The following is a 25,737-nucleotide window of genomic DNA, read 5'->3' as shown; positions in this document are numbered from 1 at the left end:
CTGGTGTCGAGAAAGGTGCGGCGACAGAAGACCAAAATAAAGACGATGCTGATAGTTTTTTTCGATGCCAGAGGTGTCATACATCATGAGTTCGTCCCCCAAGGGCAGATGGTGAATCATGAGTTTTCTATCCGCGTGCTCCAACACATGCGTGATGCACTGTGACGCAGTCGCCCTGACTTATGAACATCTGGACAATGGAGCCTTCTTCACGATAACGCAAGGCCGCACACTCCTCTCAGCGTGACAAAATTTCTCACCAAGCACAGCATTACTGTACCTCATCATCCGCCATACTCGCATGACCTCTCCCCATGCGACTGTTTCCTGTTTCCTAGTGTGAAGGGAGCCCTAAAAGGTCACTGGATGGGGAGCGTGGAGGCCATTCAAGACGCCACGACAAAGGAGCTGACAGCTCTGCCAAAACTCAAGAAACATTAGAAGCTGCAAAGGAGACTATTTCGAAGGGGTGCTGCACAAGTGATTTCAATGTTAAACGCATTTTTTAAAAAATTAACTCAGTCTCTGAACTTTACGGACGAAGGACTGTGTGCGACAACGAACTCGGTGGAGAAGGTTTTGCTGAGTGCTTGCACATTGACGATGACACCTCCAATTTGCTCCATTAAAAGCTAAAAGCCAAGTTTTTGCGGCTGGCAGAAGTAGGTGGGGCGCATTAACCACAAGCGATTTGTCCAATACATTGACCGCTGCTCTGGTGTCGACCAAGGCCCTCACATGCCGGTCAAGCACGGCAACGTCTACGAACATGAAAGGCGCATCAGGTGTATCCGGAGGCGATGAAAGGAGGGGACGTGGAGAGAGCAAAGAAGCATGTGCACGGACTTTATTCGGCGGAACTGGGCCCCCAGAGTTCCGCCAAATCGTTTTCCGACGTGGGAGGCTTGGCACAGTCCCTCACATTGTGTCCCCGCTAGTCTGAGCCTAGATAGCCGGGCGGCAAGTTCTGCAGCAGTTCTGTCGCACGGCCTCTCAGTTTGGTGATGAGCGCACTGACTTTCGTTTGCTCATTCCAACCTATCGCTGCCGCAATGTCGTCCAGCTGGATGCAGTAAGCATCCCATGAGACGTCAAACATGGGTAAATCCACAACTCCCAACAAATGCTGCGGCGAGGAAGTACCCGTGCCGAGCACACCATTGGCAGCTACAACCGCACGTCTAACGACAGCAGAGTCTGAGACAGCGGCAGCGGTGATGCCCAAAGGCACCTGACCTACTGTGTTGAGGTCGGCTGGCAATAGGCGAAGGACATCGCACCGCACCAGCCTGGGCAGCCAGTTGGACCTCCCATGTGTCCAGCCGGTGGGAGACTAGACCCAGGAGGCACTCAGCACCGGTGCCCAGCTGCTGGGAAGAACCGAGGCCTAACGGTGCCAGCCTCTGTGTCGTCAGCGCCATCGGCTGCTGGTGGACACCGGTCGCCACGTCTCGGGTGCTTGGCTCTGGGAGCGGATGAGTGGCATAGTCCCATTGCTGCCACCACAAATGTTACGGTGTGGGATAGCACACGAAGACACAAACTCAGAATTCTCTGGCAAACCACCGACTAGCTGTCCTATTTAAATTTCTCGTGTTCACACGCTGCGCCGCACTTCGTTCTCGTGCTTTTCCTGCGGCGTGACCTCTTCGTCCTCTTTTGCCATAACAGTACGCAATGATTTTGTGGACGCACAGCTAAAAGTGTATTATTTCCGTCAAGAACAATGTTTAGCTCATTTTTATGATGCTGGCGGACGGAATCCAGGCTGACCGGCCAGCCTGCAGGTTCTGTTGATTTTCATGTTTGCACTAGCAGACAAAACAGCTATGATATCAGAAAGGCTGCCTGCTATATTCGACCAACGACAGCACCCGAGCTTTCGGCACCCACGCTGCCTGCGGGCACGCTGGGCGAAGAACTGCGGAGACCTTGGTCATAGCTACGCTAACTGGTTTCACATTGATGCCAAAGCTGAGGGAGCTTTGTAAGAGGCCAGCACTGTAATAAATGTACTACTCTCGTCACCCCTTTACTGTGAACAAGTCCCATAAAAAATAAAGATATGCTTGATTTCTTCGGCACCTTCAACAGCAGACCTAGCAGATGCTAGGCGAGCCATACCAGGCCGCAGCAGCAAAACAGCTATGGTATGAAATTTACTTGCACCACAGTTATAACAATCCTCAAAAATGATTCACTCTTGACATTCTATACCAGGGCTTATTATGAACGTGAACAAAGAATACTAGCGCATTTTTCCGATGCCGACAGCCGGCATCCAGGCCGTCAGCGTACAAAAAGAAATTTATTAAGAGCGGACAGTGAAATCTGGCCTCAGGAACTGCGTAACGGATTAGTTGTTAACCCCTCCGTTTAGTGGTGCCACCAGCGTTGGAGCGTACAAGCAACCAGCGATGGAGCCAACAGGCAAACGAGGCAGAACGAAACCAGAAAGCGGTCGTGTGCGTAGCTATGCCTGAGTCTGTCTTTGTCGGCACACAGACTCCGTGCTTTTGCGTGTCTTGGTCTTCGACATGGAACTTGTGCGGTTTTTGACGGCAAGGTGAGAAATGCTTTTTTGGCCAACTACTCTGCATTTCAAGCAGTTTATGCTGACCACGCCGACCAGTGCCTTGAATTATGCAGTCCATGAGGACGCACGCACGCTTCAAGGCTAGCCGGCTGTTCTGGCACAGCTCATGGCACTCCTGCTGTTTCTGACAGTGGCAAGGCAAGGAACGTTTAGTTTTTGCCAAACTGCGCTGCATTTCAAGCAGTTTCACTGAGCATGCCGGCCGGCCCAATATGACGCAGTTGTGAAAGGCATGCCTACCTGCTCACACCATGGCGTGAGCACGCCGGTCGGTGCGCAGTTAGTGAAGGTCGCGCCCACGCCTTGTGTACTTCGCCTAGCGGCTAGTTTCGCATGGTTGCATGTCGAGTTTTATGAGGACACAAAGTTTTTTTATAGCCCCCAACTACACACTTGTTTCGAGAGATATTTGTTGATGGTCGGGTAAAACGTCAAATTGACGGAAATGAGAAAATGTGCCAAAAACGAGTGTTCTCGTGCTGTTAGTATGAGCACGGGATTTTCAGTACTGCCCGGAAAAAAGGTAACGCATGAAAAGCTAAAAAAATATAAATCGTCTGCTTGCGCCTGCGTATTGACAACACACAAACGCACATTGCACCTTTTCAAAATGCTTCTCAAAACGACTGAGAGCGCTTTGTGTGTGCGTCTTTGTGCCTCTTCTTGTCCCATAGTCTTCACGCAGCTTTTTGGCATTCGCTATGAATCAACTAACCCAAGATCATGTCTTGCCATATTTTCACGATTGTAAGCCGACCTATTTTTCAAAATTTGAAAATCCGAAGTGGGGAGATCGACTTAAAATCGAAACCAAAGCATCACACCATAAATAAAGGATAGACAAACTGAGGGATCAGGCATGCTACACCGTGGTTGCATTTTTGCTACGCAGCTTCGTCACATCGCTCTTGCTGCTGACCTTGAGCAGCTGCTATGTCAATGCACAGAACTGGCATCCCCACACCGCGCAAGGCCGCCGATGGTGGCTGGCGATAAGCAGCAAACCGGCACCAGCCCACTCCCCACACGTGGTCACAGATTGTGTCTGCTGATAAGTGCCGGCGGCCCGATAACGCATTCGCATTCTACTCTTAATAGGCGTTGTCCAAGTTTTTTTGATTGCTTTTAACCGCGCATTCGGTGCTCAAGGCAGCGTCGACAGTTGATGAAATTTCCGCTGTTCCAATCGCGGTGGCACCCCCACTCGGAACCGTAGCGGCGCTGGCGAGTGTTGGTAGCCGACGAAAGAGCCGACGCCGCTCACGCATAGTTTCTCTTTGGCTCTGATGCATTTGACTACTGTCGGCCACGTTTCACAAGTTTTTAATGTAGTGTTTCGTCATTTGTGCTCCGGGTCCGGCAAGCGACCGGCGCTGGTTCATGGCTACGTTCAAGGTGGCTGTCATTCTTTATGCCGAAGAAACTAACCGCACGTCGGGCCGAAGTTCGACGCTCGCAACAGGTGATACAGGTGTGGCAGCTGCAGCGAGGCAAAATTTTCAGCTGTTCCACGCGATGTCGTGATGTGGCTGCTTGCGAAGTGCGGGATTTTGCTGCACGACGATGTTATGGGACCGTAGTAGTAATCACGCCGGCAGCGCTAGTGAGGACGATTGCGCAAGCGTGGACGAGCAGTCCAGTGACTAATACATTTTCGTTTTGGAATGTGCCCACGGGCGTTTCCGCGCGCGGCAGCCGATAGCGGCTGGAGATAAGCAGAGGCCACAGGATAGTGCTATTGCGTTCTATTATTAAAGGCCAAGCGTAAACGACCTCCAAGGTTTTTTTTTTTCTTTCAGAAATGTGATGTGGAGGGGCCGACTTACAATCATGTGAACAGGTACTTTAAAAAGTAAACTTGTAGGGCTTTATAAAAGCTTGAAGACCACAGGCTGGTGCACCGAAAATTTTCTACACTTCTGAAGACACGCAAGTTGCACCCGCGCATTTGTTCTCAGTGCTCTAGCACACTGTGAGCTACTCCTTGGGAGCCTGTATTGTAGCTGTCACAGAGTCAAACATTTGTCAAACAAAATGCACAGTTGGCTGTAGAATGGGACTTATAGTATCTAGAGGGCAGAGAACAACGTCGTGGAATGGAAGAATGCTTGTAAATCATTGGGAGATATCTTGTAGTATTATGCGTGGTGCACCAATGTTCTGCATGCGAGATTCGTAAAAGCATATTGTCCTTGCTCGTAATTTCGCCACTTTTGTGCGTCTCGCCTGCTTGCAGGGTTTTTGTGTAAGGTTTATCAGAATGCTACCCCCTTGTAACTTTCATTTTTCAGCTGACGGTGGGAGCAACAACCACTGCTGCGAGTTGTGTTGCCGCAACAATGGACGCACAAGAAGTGCAGAACGAGTTTAGTGATGTGAAAATGGCGACGGCAACTATGTCAGCTTGCTTCTGTGTTCACATGGAGCAAAATACATGTTCATTTCTGGATTCGCACTCTTTGATGAAGGCCATGGCACAGCTGCGTTGATGGCCGGTCAAAAGCGTCCGGAATGTAATTTTTCATTTTTCTGGACCGAAAATAAACAATAGGAGACCATACTGAACAGAAACATAGTGCCACGAGTGCGTGGCAGGCTGCAACCTATGCTAGCATTCAAACTGCGTGTGCCTGAAACCGAAACCGGAAGTTTTGCACCCAGCCGCTTGATCCTATGGGAGTGTCTGCTCGTTATGAATCCCTTTCTCTATACTGGCAAGCCTATCCTGGGAAACATGCCTCTAATCACCATGATACTGGAGCTCCCCGCTCTCGCATTCTGCCGCTTTTCGGTTCGATATGGTGTGTGCGGCCCATCACCGACATCCACTTGGTTGGACGCAGGCGGCGAGCTGCTATCGTTTGTTGCGATGCTATTCACAACGGTACGTCGTGCGAGTAGCAGTCGAGTCCAGATCCCGCGGCACAAGCTCTGCTTGCGGAAGCCCCAACGGTGAGCCTCCCGAAACCAGTCGTGAACTGCTTGTTTGATATTCTACTTAGTATTAATCGACCGGGGGTCCCGTGATAGTCGCTTGACTTTGGGTCCCTCACCTGTATACAGAATTTATGTACCGTAAAAACCGGACTATAGGTCGGACCGGATATAGGTCGACCCCCTAACTAACCAATTCTAAAAATGAAAAACATCTTTTTTCAATGGGAAAAGTACCGAAAGACATCCTTACTTTGAAACAAATGCGACTCCAGAGGTTGCACAATGGTGACAGTATTTAATTTCATTTAAATGCTGTTTGTATGTACACCCGGCAAATTTTTTAACAATATCGCGCACCAATCGGCCCGCGTGCTTGTTCCTGGCACAGGCAAGTACGGCGCCGTAGAGCAAAGCCCTCCTCTTCATGAATCGCCGTAACCAGGATGGTGAGCCTTTGAATTGCGCCCTTGTGAGTCTAGAGGCACGCGCGATCTCTGCCGCTTTCACGCGGATGCATTCGGCAGTCACAGGCAGCGATCTTGCTCGCAGCGCAACGTTTCCTTCCTATTCTCGATACACTACGGTCTGCCCACGAAATGATGTTTTCTTCTGGTTGCTGCAAGTTGTAATACGCAGCTTCTGCCTCCGCCAGTACTGAATGCTCTTTTCGGATACTCCAAATTCGCGCTGTGCCGCCAGGTTCCCGTGAGCTTCCTCGTACTCAATCGTGTTTTTCTTGAAGGCGACGGTAAATTGCCATTAGCTTCCGCTTTGCATCAACTGAAACGCAAAATGGCGGCACTGCTGCTGATGGCGATGGTGATGGAGGCTGTTGACTTCAGCCACCCATTGTTGCAAGACTTCCGTATTTTTTCCGCCAATGACCGGTATATAAGACGGGGGTCGACTTTTCACCATGGTTTTTTGAAAAAAAGTTCGACCTATATTCCGGTTTTTACGGTACTTATCCAGTATGTACCCAATAAATTCTTTCTTGAAATTATTTTTATAATGCTCATGCTGGCCAATGGTGTCGCATGGCCGTTTTATGAGTGCAAGAAGGGAACGATTTCAAAAAGGCTTTATTAAATGCAGCCTCAATATTGCACCGAAATATTTTGGAATCTGTATGTCTAATGCTCATTGAAGCAATAAAAATTAGGACTGGGCAGCTTCATTTTCTTTTCACAACCGCTTTAATGTAATTAGAGAGTATTCAAACACTGCCAACACTATGACACAAAGAACACACAATCATCACTTTCCAGAAAAACCTAATGCCCTCACCCAGTGCACTGCACTCTACCACCAAGTGTAAGCATGCAAAGGGCTGTAGTACCTGAATTTTGGCATGTGCCTTGGTCAAGTTTTCTATCTTCCGGTGGGCATGGGCCAAGAGCAGATTCAGCTCATCTTCAGACAGCTTCTGTCCTGCTGAAAGAGAGAGTGGGCCACTTTATTGCACAGCACAACCATAAAAAGGTCCCCGGTTCTGCCCTTGAATCGAGCTAAACCAAACAAAAATTATATTACTTTGGACCAATGTGTACAGTTGGCTTCGTTCAACACACACCGTGAAGAGAGGCCAGGTTTTAAGCTGCCCAAGAGTGCTTCAACTTAAAAAGGCCTAAGCAAAGAAAGTTGACCTAGCTGAGTGAGCAAGAGAAAAGCAGGGCTCGGGCTTGCATTTTACACTGGTCATTGGTAGTCAAGGCATACTGCATTACTCACATAATGAACATACTTTTTTCTAAAAATTAGGGGTGTGCATTAATTACACAGAGTAAAATACTAAGGAAAAGATTTTAAGTGGTAAAAATGGGACAAGAGGTCAGCTGGTCAAATACCGAAATACTTCATCTGGTAGAACTTACCATCTAAAAAAAAAAAATGCACTCTCCAGCATGGTTTCCAAGCTCGAGAGCATAGTCAACAACTTGCATCTTAACCTTGCATGTATAGCTTGTGTAGTGGCCCATAATGCTTCCAAAGAGAACATAGCTAGAGTTTACTCTAGCACAACTCATAGCATTCAAAGCAGAGCCCACATGCAACAAGTTGACACAATCCTTAATATAGCAGACTGAACAGAGAACCGTTAGAGGCCAGGCATGGCTTCTAGTGGCTCTCGGACTCCGTATAGAGCATGCGTACTGGCTCATCGTACCGTAGGGTGAGGTATATAGGTATACAGTCGAGCCCACTTATAACAAACCTGACGGTCACACGGACTGTATTCGCTGTATAAGTGGACTTCCCATTTTTCAACCAGAAATAGTCCGACAAAACTGGTATTTATTTCTAAGATAAGTTTGTTATGCGCAAGGGCTTCTTCAAAGGAAACCATGTCACAGCACTTTCGAAGCTCTCCAGAGTGGTCATAAGCATGTTTCTCGTTGAAGCTCTACGTGCCAAGAATTTGCCTTAAGAACACAACACATACAATACAATACATACAATAAGAACACAACCCAATACATATAATTCATCACGGTTAAAGGTTCAAATGCCTCTGATAAAACTCCTCACAAAATTACTTCTTTTTAAAAGCAGTCATCTTAACATCGACCATAAGGTCAGCTAATCAAATGCACTTTCTTTTCCAGCCGGCTCACATATCCCCAAGGTTTGGTTCCAGGGCCCTTTGCTACTTATTTATTTAAATGACCTGCCTATTAACACATCCCTGTCAGTGCAGTAGTTTGAAAATATTTAGAGTACAGCAGACTCCCTTTAAAAGAAAACTGAAGGGACCACAAAATGGTTCGTATAACAAAGTGACTTTAAATATATATATATATATATAGTGCAAGAAAACAATGAGTAAAATAGCCTTTCAGAGAGGCTACTCTAGAGCATTTATTGCACTATGCATGAAATGAGCTGAAGACAGAACACGAAACAAGCTCACGTGATTCTACTTGAAAGTGAAATTGGTCTAGTTTCCCGTTTTTCGTCGTATCCCATAGCACCTGCCATCTGTGGGTTGTTTTTCTTTCTGGTTTTTGCTTTCCACCCTGCTCCGAGCACTTCGCAGGTGCCCAGCAATGTAGCTGGCTCTCTCTTATCCCACTACTTCTGCAGAAAAGCTGTTACCAACTCCATGAGCACGCAGCATCGAAATACGGCCTTAAGTCAATGAGCAGATGAGTATGCCAGAGGCTTCCTTACGCAGAAGCATTTCATATATAGTTATTTCTCGGTTTAACAAAGTCTGTAAAATCGGCAGTTTGCTTCGTAATACCGAAAATTCACTAAGTCGAAATTAGTTGCCTAGCATGCTAAGAATCTGCCAAAAACTCGCTGCAGGTAACTCAGGGAAAAAAAAAACCTTTATTTGTGATTAAAGTGGCCCTTTACTTCTGCCAGCAGCAATGGCATTATGCGCGTCTTGCTTAATGTTGCGAGCTCACAAGCCTCCTCAACACGTCTACTGCGCCAACCACCCGATGGGTGATGGGGACAACGCACCCGTCTTCAGTTGTGTATTTGCTGTCATCATCCTCTTGAAAGTGTCCCGAGCACATCGCTAACACCGCCAACATAACGACACGTTCCGCCACTGCCACGGCTGCCCCTCGCCCCTTCCCTTAATCTTCTTTCTTTCTTTGATATAAAAGAAGTGGGCGCAAAACTCATAGCACGCAGGATAGTCTCAAAAATCAGGTCTTTGGCCTCTAGGCAGTGGCCTTCCCTGGTGCAGTGATTTCTGCTGTGGCTGAAACCCTCCTGCAAAAACAAAAAGGTGCTAAAAAAAAGAAGACCCAATCTCTCGTCTTCAATGCCGGTGCTTGTTCCATATGTGCACCGAGTGTCGCACAACCTCAAGAAGGTGGCCGGCAGGCACCATGTACACTTGGTCTTTTCAGCCCCCAACAACCTTTCTTTCAAAGCTTTGCCGCCGCATTTCTGGCATTTGCGAGGGTGGCTGTAAAAAGAGACATGGCATCTCTTATGTCAAATGCACTGCAGGAGTTGTGCACTGTTTACCCCTTTCTTGTGGGTCTTCTTATGTAGTCCAACTGGCAGTTGCATTAAACGGACACTGAGGAGAAATTGAAGTTGGCTTGTATCGATAGAATACCAGCTCCTGATCACAAAAACGCCACTCTTACTGAAAACAAAGCTCTTGTAAGGTAGAAAATAGCAAGAACCAAAATACAGGTATCGCCACCACAGGCCAATCTCGCAAGTACAAGCGTGGTAACGTCATATGACAAGAGACGCCACCTTGGAGGAATTTTCCTTCCTACATGGGGCCGCGAATCTATGAGGCTGACAAAGGAAGGTTGCGCGATTCAATATTGAAGTAAGTTTTGTTTTAAAACCGACACTGCACTTTTATCACACAAGGAAGGCAGACAAAATACAACCTGAATGTTGGAAGCAAAGAAAACCGATGCTTGGCGGCGCCACAGGCGGCCAGGAGAGTTTCGATTCGTTATGGCGCTTCGCGTCTATGAGCTTTGCGTGCCCCGTGGTTTTGTTTTTGACGCGCCTCGATTTACAAGCACCAAACAGCAGAGGAACTCCAAGTGCCGCTTCAAGTGCTAGTTAACCTTTGAAGGAGCCTGTTAAGGCTGGTCAGACGATCGCCACGGTCGATGAAAAACTATGATGGCACGATGTTCGGTGATCGTACAAGGCAGTTAGCAGTATAAAGAGCACTTGTGTCTTCGTACGCTCGCCCGGCGAAACATTCCCAGCTGTGCGAGTCAACTTCAAACTACTTAACAGAAATTGTTTATTAGGGACGGGAGACAAGGTACAAGGCAATTAAGAAAAATTGCTGATGGCCTAGCTCTATTAGACCAGGATATACGTAGCGAAAGCACAGAGACTTCTGTATCGGAAGAGTGCATTCACCAGATGCGCCTTTATTAGTGGTTATCGCATGAGCCGTCGTGGTGGCATGGTAGCGTCTCCACCTCAAACGCGAAAGGCCCTGGTTCGATTGCGAGTCTCGGCACAGGATTTTTTTTTTTTATTCAGTGAAAAGGCGGCGGGTTTCAGTGGCTCCCATAGATAGCACCACCGAATACGTTGGTTAGCGGTTAAGTGCAGGCTCTGTTAAGGCGCGTTTATGCTCCGGCATAACGCGCGAGTGCGCGCTGCATGGCGACGTCACGTCGGCCAAAGCGAGACCCTCTATACTCCAACTGCACTTGACCGCCAACGCGTTCGGTGGCTTTGGCGCACTCTGACCATACTGGCGGAGACTTGGAGCATGTCTCTATTTCGCGCCGAGTGCGCCAGCCGCCGCCGGCCCGGCCAGACTGATTCGGCTCTGCGGCGAGGTGCGCGTTGTGACGTAATTCAATAGCTTTGGCAGTTGGGCGGAGGTGTTCTTTTCGAGCTCTCGGCTAATTTAATCCATTCACAGCACATATATGAAGGTACATGCAAGTGGGCGAGAGAGCCTGATCCAGTGGACCCGTTGGATCTAGCGGAAGCCGTTGAAGCGTCGTGCGTCGGCTTTAGTTTCAAGCCGCAAACGCAACCGCCCTTGAGCACCCATCCGTTTTTTGTGGCAAAAAAAATAAATAACTTGGCCCTTGCAACCGTGGAAGACCTCGACGCCGCCTGCTGCACTGTTCAACCGCGCCGTTCAAGGAATCACAATCCGTTGGCCCGAAAGCCCCAGCCAGCCTCCGATGGGCACAACGCGCCGACCTTGTCCTGGCCCCTCGCGACTCCCCGCACTGGGGTTATGATATTTAGTTTGCAACGGCTGCTCAACGGCGGCAAGGGGAAACCACCCGCCGGCGCCTAACCTAACCGTGCTTCCTCAAAAGCATCGCACACTCTGTGGGGCAGAGGTCGCTAAAATGCAGGCCGGAGTTTTTGCAAGAACTACGTCGTAGGGTTCGTGAACGGGATCCATCGTAACACTGGCAAGACGCGGTGCAAACGTAAATGAAACGACAATAGCGACCACCGATAGGTGCCTTCAACGTGCGGCAGCGGTAGCCTTCATTTCGGCAGCTACTAGACAGCACCGCTAGCCACCAGAAATCATGGAGTCTGCGTTTACATCATGTTTCAAGCCACTCGGTCCTATGACGTCATAAGAGTTCTCCGTGACGTCATAAGAGTTCTCGAGTTTGAATTGGAGCAGCGAAAAAACTTTTTCAACTTCGAATACAAATTTATTTGAAATAAATGCATCTTTCCCTCCCGGACAAGCGGCAACAAAGCCATGAAATGCCGAACTATCATATTTTGCTAACAAAAAAAATTTGATAGCGTTCTCCTCAGTGTCCCTTTAATGACCGGCTATGGAAGAATGAGAGAAATTTAGAAAATAACGACAGAACCTCAAATCTTGTACGGCATGTTTCTTCCTGTGTCAACACGTGTAGGGCTAGATTTGAGAACACTAAGATTCCAGGCAGGAGCGCCAATGTAAAAGCTCGGCTTTTGCTGGAGGCCTTCCATACTAAAAGCTGATCTGATAGCTGAATGAGTGATGCTCCTTTTCAGATTTATACCACTGAATGTGCTTACCTGAATTCGTTTTTGCCATAATCGAAACGCGGTTGTATGACATGCGTGCCTACACTGTCTTTGCGCATGCTCTTATTTTTTGCTATATGTTCCGTGTGTCACACCCCATTAAACAATTGGTACTAGTGCTTGTCAGTAGTTTGTTTTTCTTCTCGGTCCTTGTCCAAGTTTTGCGCCCACTTCTTTTATATCATGTAAAGCCAACTTGACCGACAACATGCTCTTCTTTCTCCATTTTGGTGAATGGGTGTCCTCCAATCACCAACCAATGAAATGAAATCATGCCCACCCCACTCCTCATGTTTTCCGCCGTAAGCATGAGTGTGTTCATTTTGCATGTGTGCACATTGTCTGAGTGAGAAGCGAGGTTGTCAGGTGTGAAGCGTGCGACGGGCTTCATAGCTGACGGGTGTGCCAATGGCACTGACCCTTCCAGTCCTTTACCAAGCTTTGGGCATCTGTAAAGATGAAAAATCCAGCATGCTACCTTTGAACACAGGGAATGTGTTGCATTCGACGCCGATTTTGGGCGAGATAGCGAGCGCCGCGGGCTGGCCTGGCAGGCTGCTAAGGCTGCGCAGATGCTCGTGCCAGCCTTGCCCATACTACACCAGATGGCACGGCTGGCAGCACAATCGTCACTATGCGTCTTCCTATGCACTCTGTATGTGAAAACCGGGCGGCACCCGTATTACGTACAGGCTCCGATGCCCGCTTCGGCACGCACTGCAGTCAACCACTCGTGCCCACGATACAATTTTTCTTCAGGTTCGTTTCCAGCCAGCACTGAAATTTCTTAACATTGAAAGTGTGTCAAAATCTACTTCATTATTTTGAAGTCAAAAATACATGTGTTCTATGAATGCAAAGTTATGAAAACTGAAATACTTCGTTACATTGAAGTCCGTTACATCAAGGTTTAACTATATATACTTTTTTCTTTCCTTGAATGTGCTGCTGCTCAGAGTCTCTGCAAAAGTTCAGTTTTAACTGAAGGACGAGCAAAACAGTTTGTCTTATGCAGATTTTCTTTAAACAGAGTCCTATGGGAAATCCACCAAATGATCTCATTTTTCACCATATCCGAGAATTCATCTTAAGCAAATTCATCTTCCAAATCATCAATCTTGCCCCGTGGCTTGAACTAAACAATTAGTAGGGTTCTTCTGGCCAGCCAATTGCAACCAATTTATTTCTCGTGGCTGACCTCTCAATCTCACACAGCTCAGAAGCGCTGCACAGTTAGCTTCAACCTGTCCGACTGTTTCAAACATAAAAATTGAGCTTTTCTTCCTGTGCTTTTGCTGTAGGTTTGTTTCAGCATCGCCGTTAAGTAGCAACATGCGGTCCAATGAAAAACAAGAGAGCAGCATGCAATGCTGTAGCAACTGCACTGTGCATCTGCACAGTGGAGACACAAAGAGCACATGTGTCATCTGTTTTGAAGCTTGGCACTACTTGTCACCAGAGGTATCCATCTACGAATTCACTTTCACATGGTGCAGAAACTACTTTTGCAAACCCCACAAACAGGTCCCACCTTGCTCACTGAATTTTGTCTCGGGAAGCAGAGCCTCAATTTCCTTCTGGAAATGAAGCTGAGCTCGCTCCACAGCGTCCTTGTAGTCGGTGGCTGTCCGGGCCGCTTCCTTGGCTGAGCGCGACTGCAAGGACGAGGGGCAGCATTGAAATGGCACGAGCGCACTGGGCGATTCCCCGACTCACTTGGGACTCGGCATTTCGCAGCTGCTCCAGGGCAACCTTGGCAGCGTGCTGGGCTGGGCTGAGAGCCAAGTTGCTGTGCGTCTCCTTGTCTTCCTGGCCCTTTTTGATGGCACTCTGGAGGTTTTCCAAGCATTTCCTGCCACACAAATTGCCACAGCCAAAGACACCCACTTCCTGTGCAGTTGTCCAAGGGGGTCTGGTCCACACTATAAGCACTGACACTTGCCTAAACTGTGTGGCCCCCAACAAGCCTCATTTACGGAAGGTCAAGCTGAGCCATTCGGAAAGAACCAGCAGATACCACCAACCATAAGGCTCCCTGACGATGATGAAAACTGGCCTGTCATAGTCAGGGCAGCTTTCAGAGCAGAATAAAAGTATTTTGTCAAAATGGAGCTAGATGAAGCAGTGCTTACTTATTGGCAAAATCGGTGGCAAAACCGCTTCTGCTAAATCAAACACGCAAGTATGAATGCCAAGTGCATCAATATGCAAAGCAAACATTATGTGAAGGATAACAGCGAGCAGTTTTCTCTTTCTCTCTCTTCTTTTTCTCTTTCTCTCTCTTCCATGCTTTCATATTTATCGATTCACCCCTATGCCACCTAGTGACTTAAGGCATCCACAAGAGAAGGCTACAAGCATGTTGCACTAGCTTATTAGCTGCAAAAGTAGCCTTGTCTGCTGGACAAGTGGTGTTCCCGAGAACAGTTCATGCCAGCTACTGCACTACAGCTTGACATGTGATGGCAAGCTTTTTTGCACCGATTTGCTCTAGAAAAGTATGTTTAGCCCTTGGTAGCCAAAAACAGTAAAATATTTCGATATTAGAGAAATTTTCAGTGTTACTTCACAGGGCAAGCTCAGTTACACAAACCAGGCACTTTTACTAAAAGAAGCATCATGTAGCAGCACACGAAACACAGCTTATGCAAAAGAGCGCACTTGCTTTGGGCATTCCCAACCACACTGATAAGGTGGCTGCGGCTACATGAGAAGGAAGGGGGGGGGCTAGGAGGTACACGTGATCCCTCTTTAGGTATGCCCCGTTGTCTTGAGAAGTGTATAAGCCTTGTATCCCATGGCAGGTTCACAGGTCTGTGCCCTAAATTCACCAAGCTACGAAGCTGGGAGCGGAGCTGACATGAGTCGTCAGTCAGCACGACACTGAAATTGTATGCGAGGGGTGGCAAGGGTGGTGCACTGCAGTATGTAGAGGAGATTTGCTTATGGTTGCTTTGTGGCTTGCTGGTCGCGCGAACCACTACCGAGATTCAAGCTTCTTGGTCGAAGGAGTGGCATGAGCAGGAGAACCTGCCATGCACCATTCTTGGTGCGAGCAGACATCGTCAGCTCATACTCCTGATGGCAGGTTGGAAATCCTTCTCTATCCAGCACTTGCAATTAAAGAGCCCTTCGTCCATCGGACCACCACCTAAGTGATCCTGCCTTACCATCTCCACTGAGCACGACTGCAGTTTGCGAGCAGCGATGGCACTGCATCCTTGCCACAGCCATCAAGTTTGGGCAAACTTCAACAAGTTTAAATGTCTACCTTTGATCAAAATTGAGAAATAACTTGCGTTTTATAACCGAATATTTTCTATACCTAATGTCTATTACAAAAGAGGTCCACCTAATGGGAGAGATAGGGCAGCCAACCAGATGTGCTGAAAATGTCTCTTCTTTGCAGCTGCTTGTTACATCTGTGCCTCTTATAACTGGGTTCAACTGTAATTTAGGAGGAATCAGAGAAGAGTTCAGACTGCTGTATATGCATTTAGGCTTATGTGGGCTGCAAGCTATAACAAGCCACTTACGAACAGTGTCCTGCACTTTAAATGCACAGTCCCTAGTGAAGAAAAGTGATCAGAGAATGGCCATCGTGGTTACCATGTATGAAACTCACAGTGACAGCCTTAGTCCTCACCATGCCTGTTCACTTTTTACAGCAGCCTTCTGAACAGCAGCCAACTTGGCTTCTTTGGCTTGAAGAGCTTCGTCCCACATGTACTGGTCTTCACTATCCTGAAAAGCAAGGCAGAGGGGTGTAACTGAGAACACATGCCTTGACAAACAGCACACACACATTTCCAGCCAAGAGTTAGCGCCAGCACCATCTACTTCTCCCCTGCTGCCTCAATTGCACCACTACATCCAGTATGTTTTTTGGAACAGGCTGTAAGATTAAGAAAAATGATCATCTAAGCAGGTAATAGTGAACACAGCTGAAATTATCAGCCGCCCACTACCGATACATTACTGGAACACACATGATAATCAAATGGCAAATCTAGCAAGTCAAACACTTCTTTCTACTTCTAAGCAGAAGCGTGCAAATGGTTGAAATTTTAAATAAGATTCAAAAATGTTTGTTGTTCGATGTTCATAATCAATTCGAGCAATTGATATTTGAGCATTTCCGAATACCTGGCAGCAACAGAATACTACATCAACTTTCATAAATCCAGCCATAGCAAAACTACAGTAACTGAGCAAGTTTGAAGTGTCAGAACAACAGTACAAAGATGCCCTCATCGCTTTCTTCTTAGAAGTTTATCGGATGGACCGGTCACATTCGTGCGCCGATAGGAGGGAACTTGCGCAAAATTCCGCAAACAGACTTTCCCACATTTCTCACATGATGAGCACAAGATGGCCGGAAACCCCCTTCGAACCATGCTTCGAATAAGCACAACACAGAAGTGCGCAATTTTTTTAATCATGAAACATAGGCTCCCCGTCCGCCCCTTCCCTTAACCAAGACACTGCCTAGCTGAGATCAGGCACACACACACATTAGAAAATAGCCACCCAGCAAGGCACCGCACCCTGGCTTCGTCAATGGCTCTGTACAGCTTGCGGGCGTAGCTCTGGGCAGCTTCCTTGGCTTCCAGCTCGGCCACCACGGCATCCTTGGTGTACTTTTCCAGCTCCGCCTGAGCTTCGCGAAGTGACTGCTCCAGGGCTGAAAATAAGAGAAGCTAACCTTGACACCAGTGTCCCAAGTTTTGACAATTGCACACAACTGCTTCTCTCTAGCACATTACACAACCAGAAGGTCAAATTGCTGAAGGATCTGCCTGCCCGACTTCCTATTTGCTTCGCACTCTATAGAACCTACAATGAAACCAGCAGTGTGAACTATTCAGGGCAGCCATCTACCAGGTGTGTCAAGGAAGCCCGCCACTAATATTAAAAACTAGGGCTTTTGAGGTAAAGAATAGCTTTTTGCAGCAAAGTAATACCAGTGTTGGTGGACGCCAAAGAAAAACACGCAAATCATGTTAACTAGGAAAGTGATTGACCGTATTTACTTCTGTAATTTGCACAACCCTAATTTATAACCGGAGTTTATTAAAAAAAAAAAAAACTTTTACTCGCACATTTTGCACTCCCTGCTGCCCAAGCACACAAGCGCACGCAGGGCCAGCTTCGAAAGATGAGCGCGGCTGCGTCGCAGCGTGCAGCTGCGAAAAGTGAGTGTTGTTAAAAAAAGATCAGTGATGCGTTGACCAGTGAAGCTCGTTCTGGTAGTCGTGTCCGATTTGAACGAGCCGCAAGGCATGCTGGGTACTCAGATTTCCGGGTTGTTCAGCGAGATGCACGTGTATGGCACTTTGCTCGAAATGCGGAACTGCCAAGCTTAAATTCAGCTCTTCATCTGTTAATGCACGCGAATGAAGGAAAAAGGTAAGCATGCCTTATGTGCAATACTATGTCCACACGCAAAATTCCATATTTAAATTAAGTGCAAAAAAGCATTGTAAGTGCTAACACTTCGACGTGCGTCATCTGTTCGCGATGAAGTTTAGGACGCTTCATTCACTTGCTAATAATTTTGCCTGTTACTGTTATTGTGTGGCTGCTACATTGATCTCCAATATATATTAGAGTACATATTTCCTAGAGGTTTCGCACTACCAGGCGCTGAATATTCGGGAATTCGGGCTACCAGCAACCGTAAGCACACTGCTACGCACATTATTGCAGAGTGGCTTTAACGGCGAAGAGCTTGAACCATACAAATCCTCGGAGGACTTTAGGTAGTTTTTATATACCCACCGCGGTGGCCTAGTGGTTAGGGCGCTCGGCTATTGAGTTCGAGGATCCAATCTCAGACGTGGCGGACGCGTTTCGATGTGCGAAAAGCGCCTGTGTGCTGTGCGATGTCAGCGCATGTTAAAGAATCCTCGGTGGTCTCGATTAATACGGAGCCCTTTACTACAGCGTCCTTCTTCTTCTTAATCTATGTACTTACCAATGTTTTACAGCCTTAGCAAGCTGCCCAATCTGTTTTACTGCCGGTTCTTGTCAGCTCCCCTGCTTTTGGTGAATATTGGCTATGGTTTATGGAATAATTACTGCAGAAGCTGGCAAGCTTAACTGCGCATTTCTATACTTTTTTTTTTTTTACGACCCCCAAATCTATGCTGGGTAGCCAACTGGAACATCCTTCTGGTTAACTCCCTGCCTTTCCTCTACCACTTTTCCCTCTCTCTCTCTCAAGCAACTGAATTTTAGTTCAGCTGTAATACAAAAATGCAACTGCATGACAATAATAACAATTGATTGTTGGGGAAAGGAAATGATGCAGTATTTGTCTCGCATCAAGGTGGACACCTTAACTGCATCTTAAAGGGGCCCCGAAACACATTTTCAGTGCATTGTTTTGCCTGTTGGTTGCACAGAATGAGTTATAGTGATGCTAACAACATCGGTCGTACCATGTATACTGCGGTTTTTAATATTTTAATTCACTCGCAAAAACAAATTCGTGGCGCTGACGGTGTCACCATACAGTGGCGGTTTTTAGCAGCGGATATGACATCACTTAGTGGGAGCTTGATAAATGGACAAAGAGTAAATATACTTCAAATTGTGTTAATGACTAGAGATACGTCTTGTCAAGTTTGTGTTTTATATTACATTAAAAAAAAGCAACTTGTTTGCCCTAGATAACAGCACCGTAAAGCAAGTAAAACGAAAATACACCACCAGAGGCTGTGGCTACTTTTTGCATCAAAGGACTTTGCTCCTCTCTGTAAACATCCTACAACCTAGCACTCAACATTAATGGCTACTCTCTATGTATCTGAGAGCGACCTTGCGGAATCGATCCGATCGAGCCATGGCACTTTATAAGTGTTTGTTTCGGCCCCAAGGAAGGATGCGTTCGTTTCACATTTAGCAGGAAGTGCGCATCGTCAGCTTGTGGAGGATCACCAGGCGGTGGCACCAGATGGCGCCATGTTCCCGTCAACATTACGTGCTCCTTGCTCATTGTAACCAAGCAGCGCGCTAGGAGTGACTGGCGATGGTTGGCAGTAAACAGTAGCGGTACGCGCTATGCTAAATGTGTCTGATATCTTGCGCAGGATGTAACACCGTCGCAGTATCTCGCGCTCGAGTTCGGATCTATAAGTTACAGAAACGTCACTGATCCGTGTTCCCTTCTGCGCCGTCAACGTGACGATGAAGCATATCGTTGGGTCAGCTGGGCGTTCACAAGGTTGTTGTAACTATGCAAACATCGCTGCCAGCCTTGGCATGAACGAGTTACAGAGAACAGGCAATCAAGGAGTGCAAACTTCCACCACGTGCTCAGATAGGCTGTTTTGATTGGTCCCACTAAGTGTCGTCATTGGGAGAGTTAAATGGGAATGGGAAGCTGCGCGAAAATCGAGGGCAGCATTTTGTTTGCTTGTATTTTGAAATTTCTTCATTGAATAACTCCCGTTCCTCTGCATCGATTCTCGTAATTCTTTTTGAGTCAGCATCTGTGTGACAAAGAATCCATCTGAAGTGTAACCAGCATCCGTTCAAGCGATGTTTCGCAGCCCCTTTAAGGGAAGGGATAAAGGAGGGACTGAGAGAAGAAAGAAAGAGGTGCCATAGTGGGGAGCTCCGGAATAATTTCGACCACTTGGGGATCTTTAACGTGCACCAACATCGCACAGCACATGGGTGCCTTTGTGTTTCACCTCCATCGAAACGTGGCCGCCGCAGTCGGGTTCAATCCCGGGTACTCCAAGTCAGTAGCCAAGCGCCTCAACAACTGAGCCACTGTGGCGAGTAGAACTGCATCACAAATGTGTTGCATTTTCAGCACTACTGTATTCTTTCTGCCTGTACGAATTATGCCCTAACAAGCATGCACCGAGACTTTGTGGCTGAAAACTTCTACTGATGTGCTTCAAGCACCTGGATGGGCAAGTGACATAGCTATTCCAGCAGTGAGAGGCATCCACTTACAGCGGCTTTGGTGCATGCACAAGAACTTTGCTCACACACAAAATTAACCATTTACAATTATGCCTTGTAACTGCACTGCAATGCATTTCACAGCTTGCATGATTGTGTGAGACATTACATGCCATTTTCATACAATTTGCAGCTCTGAATGTCAAGAATTTCTGTGCTCGATTTCTCAATGCTGGTTGCTGCATTATGTAGATGAAAAAAAAAGTGCTTTGCTTTGTGCCACCTCTTGAATGTTGAGTAGCTTCAGAATGTAAAATCAATGTTGCTTCCCATCAGGACACAGGAGAAGCCTGTAGCCATTTTGCTGTTGTGTACTCTGCGCTAGAAGCCTAGTCAGAAGGAGAACCACCAGCCTGTGTACGGACAGATGTCTCCAATAGTTGGCACCTCAGCTGTTGATGCACATTTACAAAAATGTGGAAACGCATAACTTACGCATTGTATGCAAAGTGTTCAAGGTAAGGCAGGTAAGTAATAACACTAGCAACTAGGCAAAAGATGAGTTTGCCTTGTGTTTTTCAAACGAAAACTTCCAAGCCAAAGCAAGGCATCAAAGCCTGCTGCACAGCTTCACTACAAGCACCACAACATAAACAGTCAGACACAAAGACAAGACAGTAAGAAGAACACAGCCAAAGCAGAACTAGCTCTTGACAGATACCCATGTCACGCGGGCACTTTCGATCCTCATTGAGCTCGATCTGCATCGAGATTTTCGAGCACGCTCGAAACATCCGGTGCTACACGGGCATTTTCAATGCTCATTGAGAAGTTTCCCTCATGTGTTAGGTGGCGCCAACTGTTCCGCCAACAGCCATAACATGGCGATGTCTGGCAACACTGTGCAGTCGGGGGCAGCGGCCGCCAAATCCGTAGCCAAATCGGTACATTGCGTATCTGCGCCAGGTTTTTGTGGCGCACCTCTGCTGTTGTGCGATGCAACCCGAGGGCCCGCAACGCCTCCGCGATTTCTGCATAGACTGCGGCGTTTCTCTTCTGGCGCCGCAAATTATTTAGGCGGTCCTGCCAGCAGTCGATGAGAGCGGCTGCCTCGCGCTCGCTCCACAGTTTCCGCTCCGACGTGCAGGAGGACGCCACCTTTGTTTACACTGATGGCGAAGCTTGGAGCGTGGTGTAGAGATTATTTTCAAATGTTTGCATATAAGCAGGCATAGTACCTGAAAAATGTTCTGTATTACATTTTAATCAATCACAACAACAACAATTGTGGTTTGGTTTTGTTAACTTGTGTTTATTTTTATAGCTTCATGAGAGCGAGAGTGTTTGATTGTGCTTGGAACCTCAAGCCCTCTTGAGGAATCGGCATAGAGTCAAGCAGGATCGAGCTCGATTGTGCTTGAAAGTGGCCGTGTGACAACCGTCGATCTGCATTGAGTTCGATGAGCATTGACTCAATGAAGATCGAAAGTGCCCGTGTGACAGGGGTATTACACGGGCATTTTCAATGCTCATTGAGAAGATTCCCTCATGTGTGCTAGGTGGCGCAAAATGTTCTGCCGAAAACCATAACATGGTGATGTCCGGCAACACTGTGCAGTCGGGACAGCAGCAGCCAAATCAGTCCGCAATGCCTCCTCGATCTCCGCGTACACTGCGGCATTTCTTTTATAACGCCGCATATCTAGACGCTTTTGCCAGCAGTTCATGAGAGCGGCTGTCTCACGCTCGCTCCACAGTTTGCACGCAGGAGGACGCCATGTTTGTTCACACTGAAGGCGATGCTTGGTGCGTGGCGTTGAGATTTTTTATAATTATGTTTTCATATAAGCAGGAATAGTGCCTAAAAATGTTCCGTATTGCATTTGAATCAGTTACAACTATAACACTTGCGGTTCTGTTTTGTTAAGCAGTGTTCATTTTTTTATAGCTTAACGAGACTGCTTTCGATTGTGCTTGGAACCTCAAGCACTCTTGAGGAATCGGCATCAAGTTAAGCAGGATCGAGCTTGATTCCGCTTGAAAGTGGCCGTGTGACAGGGGGTAACAGGCAGCTTTGCTGTCGAACTGTAAAAGGAGCAAGTTTTTCAGCTGGTAATCTTCTTGTCGTGTGGGTAATAACAACTGATCTTTGTCTTACAAAAACTTTTGCGGCACATTTTCTATAGTGTGTAATTGACAGTGACACAATAGTAAATTAAAATAAATAGTATAGTCAAGCGTAAAAAAAATGTCATCATTCGGCTTTTCCAGTACACAGAGAAGCTTGATCCGAGTTGTTTTCAGCGTTTTCTACAAGTTCCTTTGACCAAGTCTTGTGCAATGTTGAATAAAAGGCATTCACATCCAGTTTTAGTTTTGGTGTTAAGAATGCGGCACTGCTTGCATGTTAAATGACTGATAGTCCATCCCTAAGGCACTAGTGATATCAAAAAGTCTGGAACATCTGAACACAATGTATTCCTTGGCCTTTTAAAACTTGCAATTTTATAGCTCGATTATTACACTTGACCCTTATGGACCCAACAACCACTAGACAACCACCCTCTGCCTTCCTTGCAGCATCTAGCACTTCTTGAAATCAATTGTGTTTGAAGTTTAATTCTGAACATTCAAGTAGCAGACGGATGCCGGTCTCCTTAAACGAGATCAGTGACCTAGTTATGATGTTTGACATTACTTTTCTGAACGTAAAATTAGGAAATAGCAACTCCAAAGGGTCTTCTGGTTATTACACCGCGTATAAAATTCAGAAATCGATTAATACACCCTTCAGTTTGTAACGCAAGATGAGACCAGCAACAGCTGGAGCAAAGCACAGCTTGAACATATGCTGGCAGCTGTATAGTAGCTTTTATTTGGTGCTCTTGCCCCCCTTTGAAAGCATGTGACACAGTGCTTACCTGACTGCTCTCAACCATTATATCAACAGTGGTTTCTGCTAGCACCATCCATTCAGCGGTTACTTAAGCGGCCTCGGTTCGAACTATAGCCCAGAATGTAGGCAGAGATATAAAGGGACATTCCTATAACCAAGAAGAGTTGTTTCAAGCAGGCGAACGTCATATATGCATCGAAATCAAGCGCCTGTGTCAGGCGTGCCCATAGAAGCGCCAGCAAAACGAGCGACAAAGAGGGCGCCCAGTGCTGGTGCTGCCCCTTGAGCTGCGCAGTACGTATAAGTCGCACTAACTGGCCACGCCACGCGCTGCCATCAGACCACCTCTTTTTCTTCCACCATACCCTGGAGTCCGAAGCGTGCATCGTGCCAAAATTGTGCACACACGCAGTCATGCCATTCTGCGCGGAACTACGTAACGTGGGTCTGGAACGGGTGCAGGGGGGGTACATGCTTTTTGTGAGTCGCAAAAAGCATGTGACCAGGCAACAGCTCAACACCATTGTTCACACTTGCAAGGGTGACCATCTCGTTTCATTCTCGTTTGAAATGAAAACTTTCGGGGAGGTATCAAGGAAGGTGCTTCCACCCGCTTCAGTTCTGGCTACGTCTTTGTAGCCAGTACTTCGTAGCCATAACGGACTCTGTGCTTGCCTAGTACGTCAGGCGGCATGGTCTGGGCCATGTCGCACATTTCAGTATCTAGGACCTTTGGTGCAGCGCGGACAAGTGCACTGCAGATATCACGAAAGCATGGTTTGGTCTCAAATACAAGTTATTGCTAGCAAGCATAACATGAAAAAATGGGGAAATTCGCGATTTTTCAGGCTGGTCTTTGTCAGCAAGATGATTTTCTTTTTTTGAATTTCCTGAATTTTTCAGACAGTTCGACTATTTGGACCATGTCCTGGGTCCCGCAGAGTCTGAAAAAATGGTCGGCGACTGTATTTTGGTTTGGTTCAGTTTATGGGAAGTTTAACGTCCCAAAGCGACTCAGGCTTTGAGCGACGCCGTAGTGAACATCTCCGGAAATTTCTACCACCTGGGGTTCTTTAATGTGCACTGACATCACACAGTACACGGGCGTCTAAAATTTCGCCTCCATCGAAATTCGACCGCAGCGGCCAAGATTGAAACCACGTCTTTCAGGCCAGCAGTTGAGCACCATGACGACTGAACCACCGCGGCAGCCTGGCGACTGTATTTCAAGTTTTCTCTCTTTTTTTAGTGCGCTAGCACTTAGTGACCATGTAAGGGCCAGTGCGGGTGGCGCCATCAGGGGACACACAGGGACGGCTGACAACACTGGAGGGAGATGGGATGCGTGGTTGGCTATGGCGGGCATGTGCGTGAAGAGTGCGCGGGCAGCGCGGGAGTGATCCGAGTGGCGTGGTCGAAGTGGGCTCAAGTGTGAGGTCGGTGCGCGAACTGCGGATGACTATTGGGGACTCCGGCACGAGGGACTCTGTGAGCGTGTGTAATAAATCATCCCTTGACAACCATTCCCCGCATTTACCCGTTGTGTGTCTGTCTCTCTGAAGCCTGTTTTGTGGCAGGTGAGCACCTTGCCCACCGTGTCAGGCAGCAGCTCAATTAATAGTGAGAGGCTGTTCAAGGAAGAGCAGCTTGGATCACAACCCAACCCAAGTCCCACCGATGGCAGCACCTGCCATAGAAGGGCAGTGGTGCATTGCTTGACCACTGCGCCAGGAGTAGTAGGACGACTCCCAGGTATCTATGAATGCAAAGAATGGCCAATTCTGCATATATGAACATTAGCCCATTTTGTCTATCCTAACTAGTGCCATCCGTGAACACTAGATCTGGACACCGGAACTGTTAGTTATATTGATTTTAATGGCGCAAAAGCAACTATGGCTATGATGCGCCAAACACAAGGTTAGGTTTTTGTTAAATGTTACACTTTTTATAACTAGAGTTTGTTTAAAACATTGGCTTCATTAAGAAACTTAAAAATACTTGAAAGATCAACCAGTGCTTGATCACCTAAAAGCAACTTGGGGTGCAAGGGGATGTATTCATTGTAGAGTGTTGTAAAATATTTTTTCCTCAGTTGTTCCAGTTTTGTACATGAAATTAAAATGGGGTTTACAGTGAGTACATCGCCGCACATTTCGCAGAGAGGTTTGTCTTGTTTTGTCAGTAAGAAATTGTGTGTAAGGTGTGTGTGCCCAATGCGTAGCCAACATAAAATAACTTCAGTGAAACGTTCTTGATGTCTACATGATTTCCATTCTCCTAAAACGGGTTTTATAGAATGCAGTTTGTTGTTTGCCTGTTCTTCCCATGCAGCCTGCCACTTAATTCTGAGTTTACTGTGCACTAATTTCAAAAAATCCCTGTGTGGTATGTTATCTTGTTTTATTTGATCAATTCGAGCTCGTGCTGCGCATGCATCTGCTCTTTCATTACCGACAATTCCAACATGGCTGGGCACCCACCAGAATATAATGTTTTTTTTTAATTATGTTATGTATGATGTTTCCTATAATGGGTTTAGCAGCGTTTCTACAGTGCAGCGCTTTGAGCATACTCAGTGAATCGGTGTAAATGACGCTATTTTTAATGTTTTCTTTTACTATTTGGTCTACGGCTACAAAGACTGCATAACTCTCGGCAGTAAAAACCGATGCATACTGTGGCAGTCGTATCATTTTTTCCTTGAATTACTGCACTTCCAACATGACTTTGTTTTTGACCCATCAGTGTAAAATTCAGTGAAGGTGTCATATTTTTCTTGCAGTTCAAAGAATTCTTGTAGTATGAGCTGATGTGGCATTTCCTTTTTATGTAAGTGTGTCAGTGTGAAGTCGCACACTGAAGGCAGGCT

The 25,737-nt window shown here is 46.9% G+C and overlaps 1 protein-coding gene across 3 annotated transcripts in view; it reads right to left on the bottom strand.

Annotated features, from left to right (window-relative positions):
* The window catches only part of LOC144110057 (MICOS complex subunit MIC60-1-like), a 95,265-nt gene that overhangs the window by 30,238 nt on the left and 39,290 nt on the right, over positions 1 to 25,737 (bottom strand). The window contains exons 7-11 of one of the 3 annotated variants that reach the window (XM_077642883.1): positions 16,597 to 16,733; positions 15,696 to 15,793; positions 13,766 to 13,901; positions 13,590 to 13,704; positions 6,873 to 6,967 (exon numbers count right to left, since the gene is read on the bottom strand). In XM_077642883.1, the coding sequence (XP_077499009.1) occupies positions 6,873 to 6,967; positions 13,590 to 13,704; positions 13,766 to 13,901; positions 15,696 to 15,793; positions 16,597 to 16,733 (581 nt within the window). Of the gene's footprint in view, positions 1 to 6,872; positions 6,968 to 13,580; positions 13,705 to 13,765; positions 13,902 to 15,695; positions 15,794 to 16,596; positions 16,734 to 25,737 lie in introns of all 3 variants that reach the window. The other 2 variants (XM_077642867.1, XM_077642873.1) reach the window with 2 other exon arrangements.

This window comes from Amblyomma americanum, chromosome 1, assembly GCF_052857255.1.
Source record: "Amblyomma americanum isolate KBUSLIRL-KWMA chromosome 1, ASM5285725v1, whole genome shotgun sequence".
Taxonomy (NCBI): domain Eukaryota; kingdom Metazoa; phylum Arthropoda; class Arachnida; order Ixodida; family Ixodidae; genus Amblyomma; species Amblyomma americanum.
The sequence above is the reverse complement of the archived record's forward strand: the minus strand, read 5'-3'. Positions and strand labels throughout refer to the sequence as shown.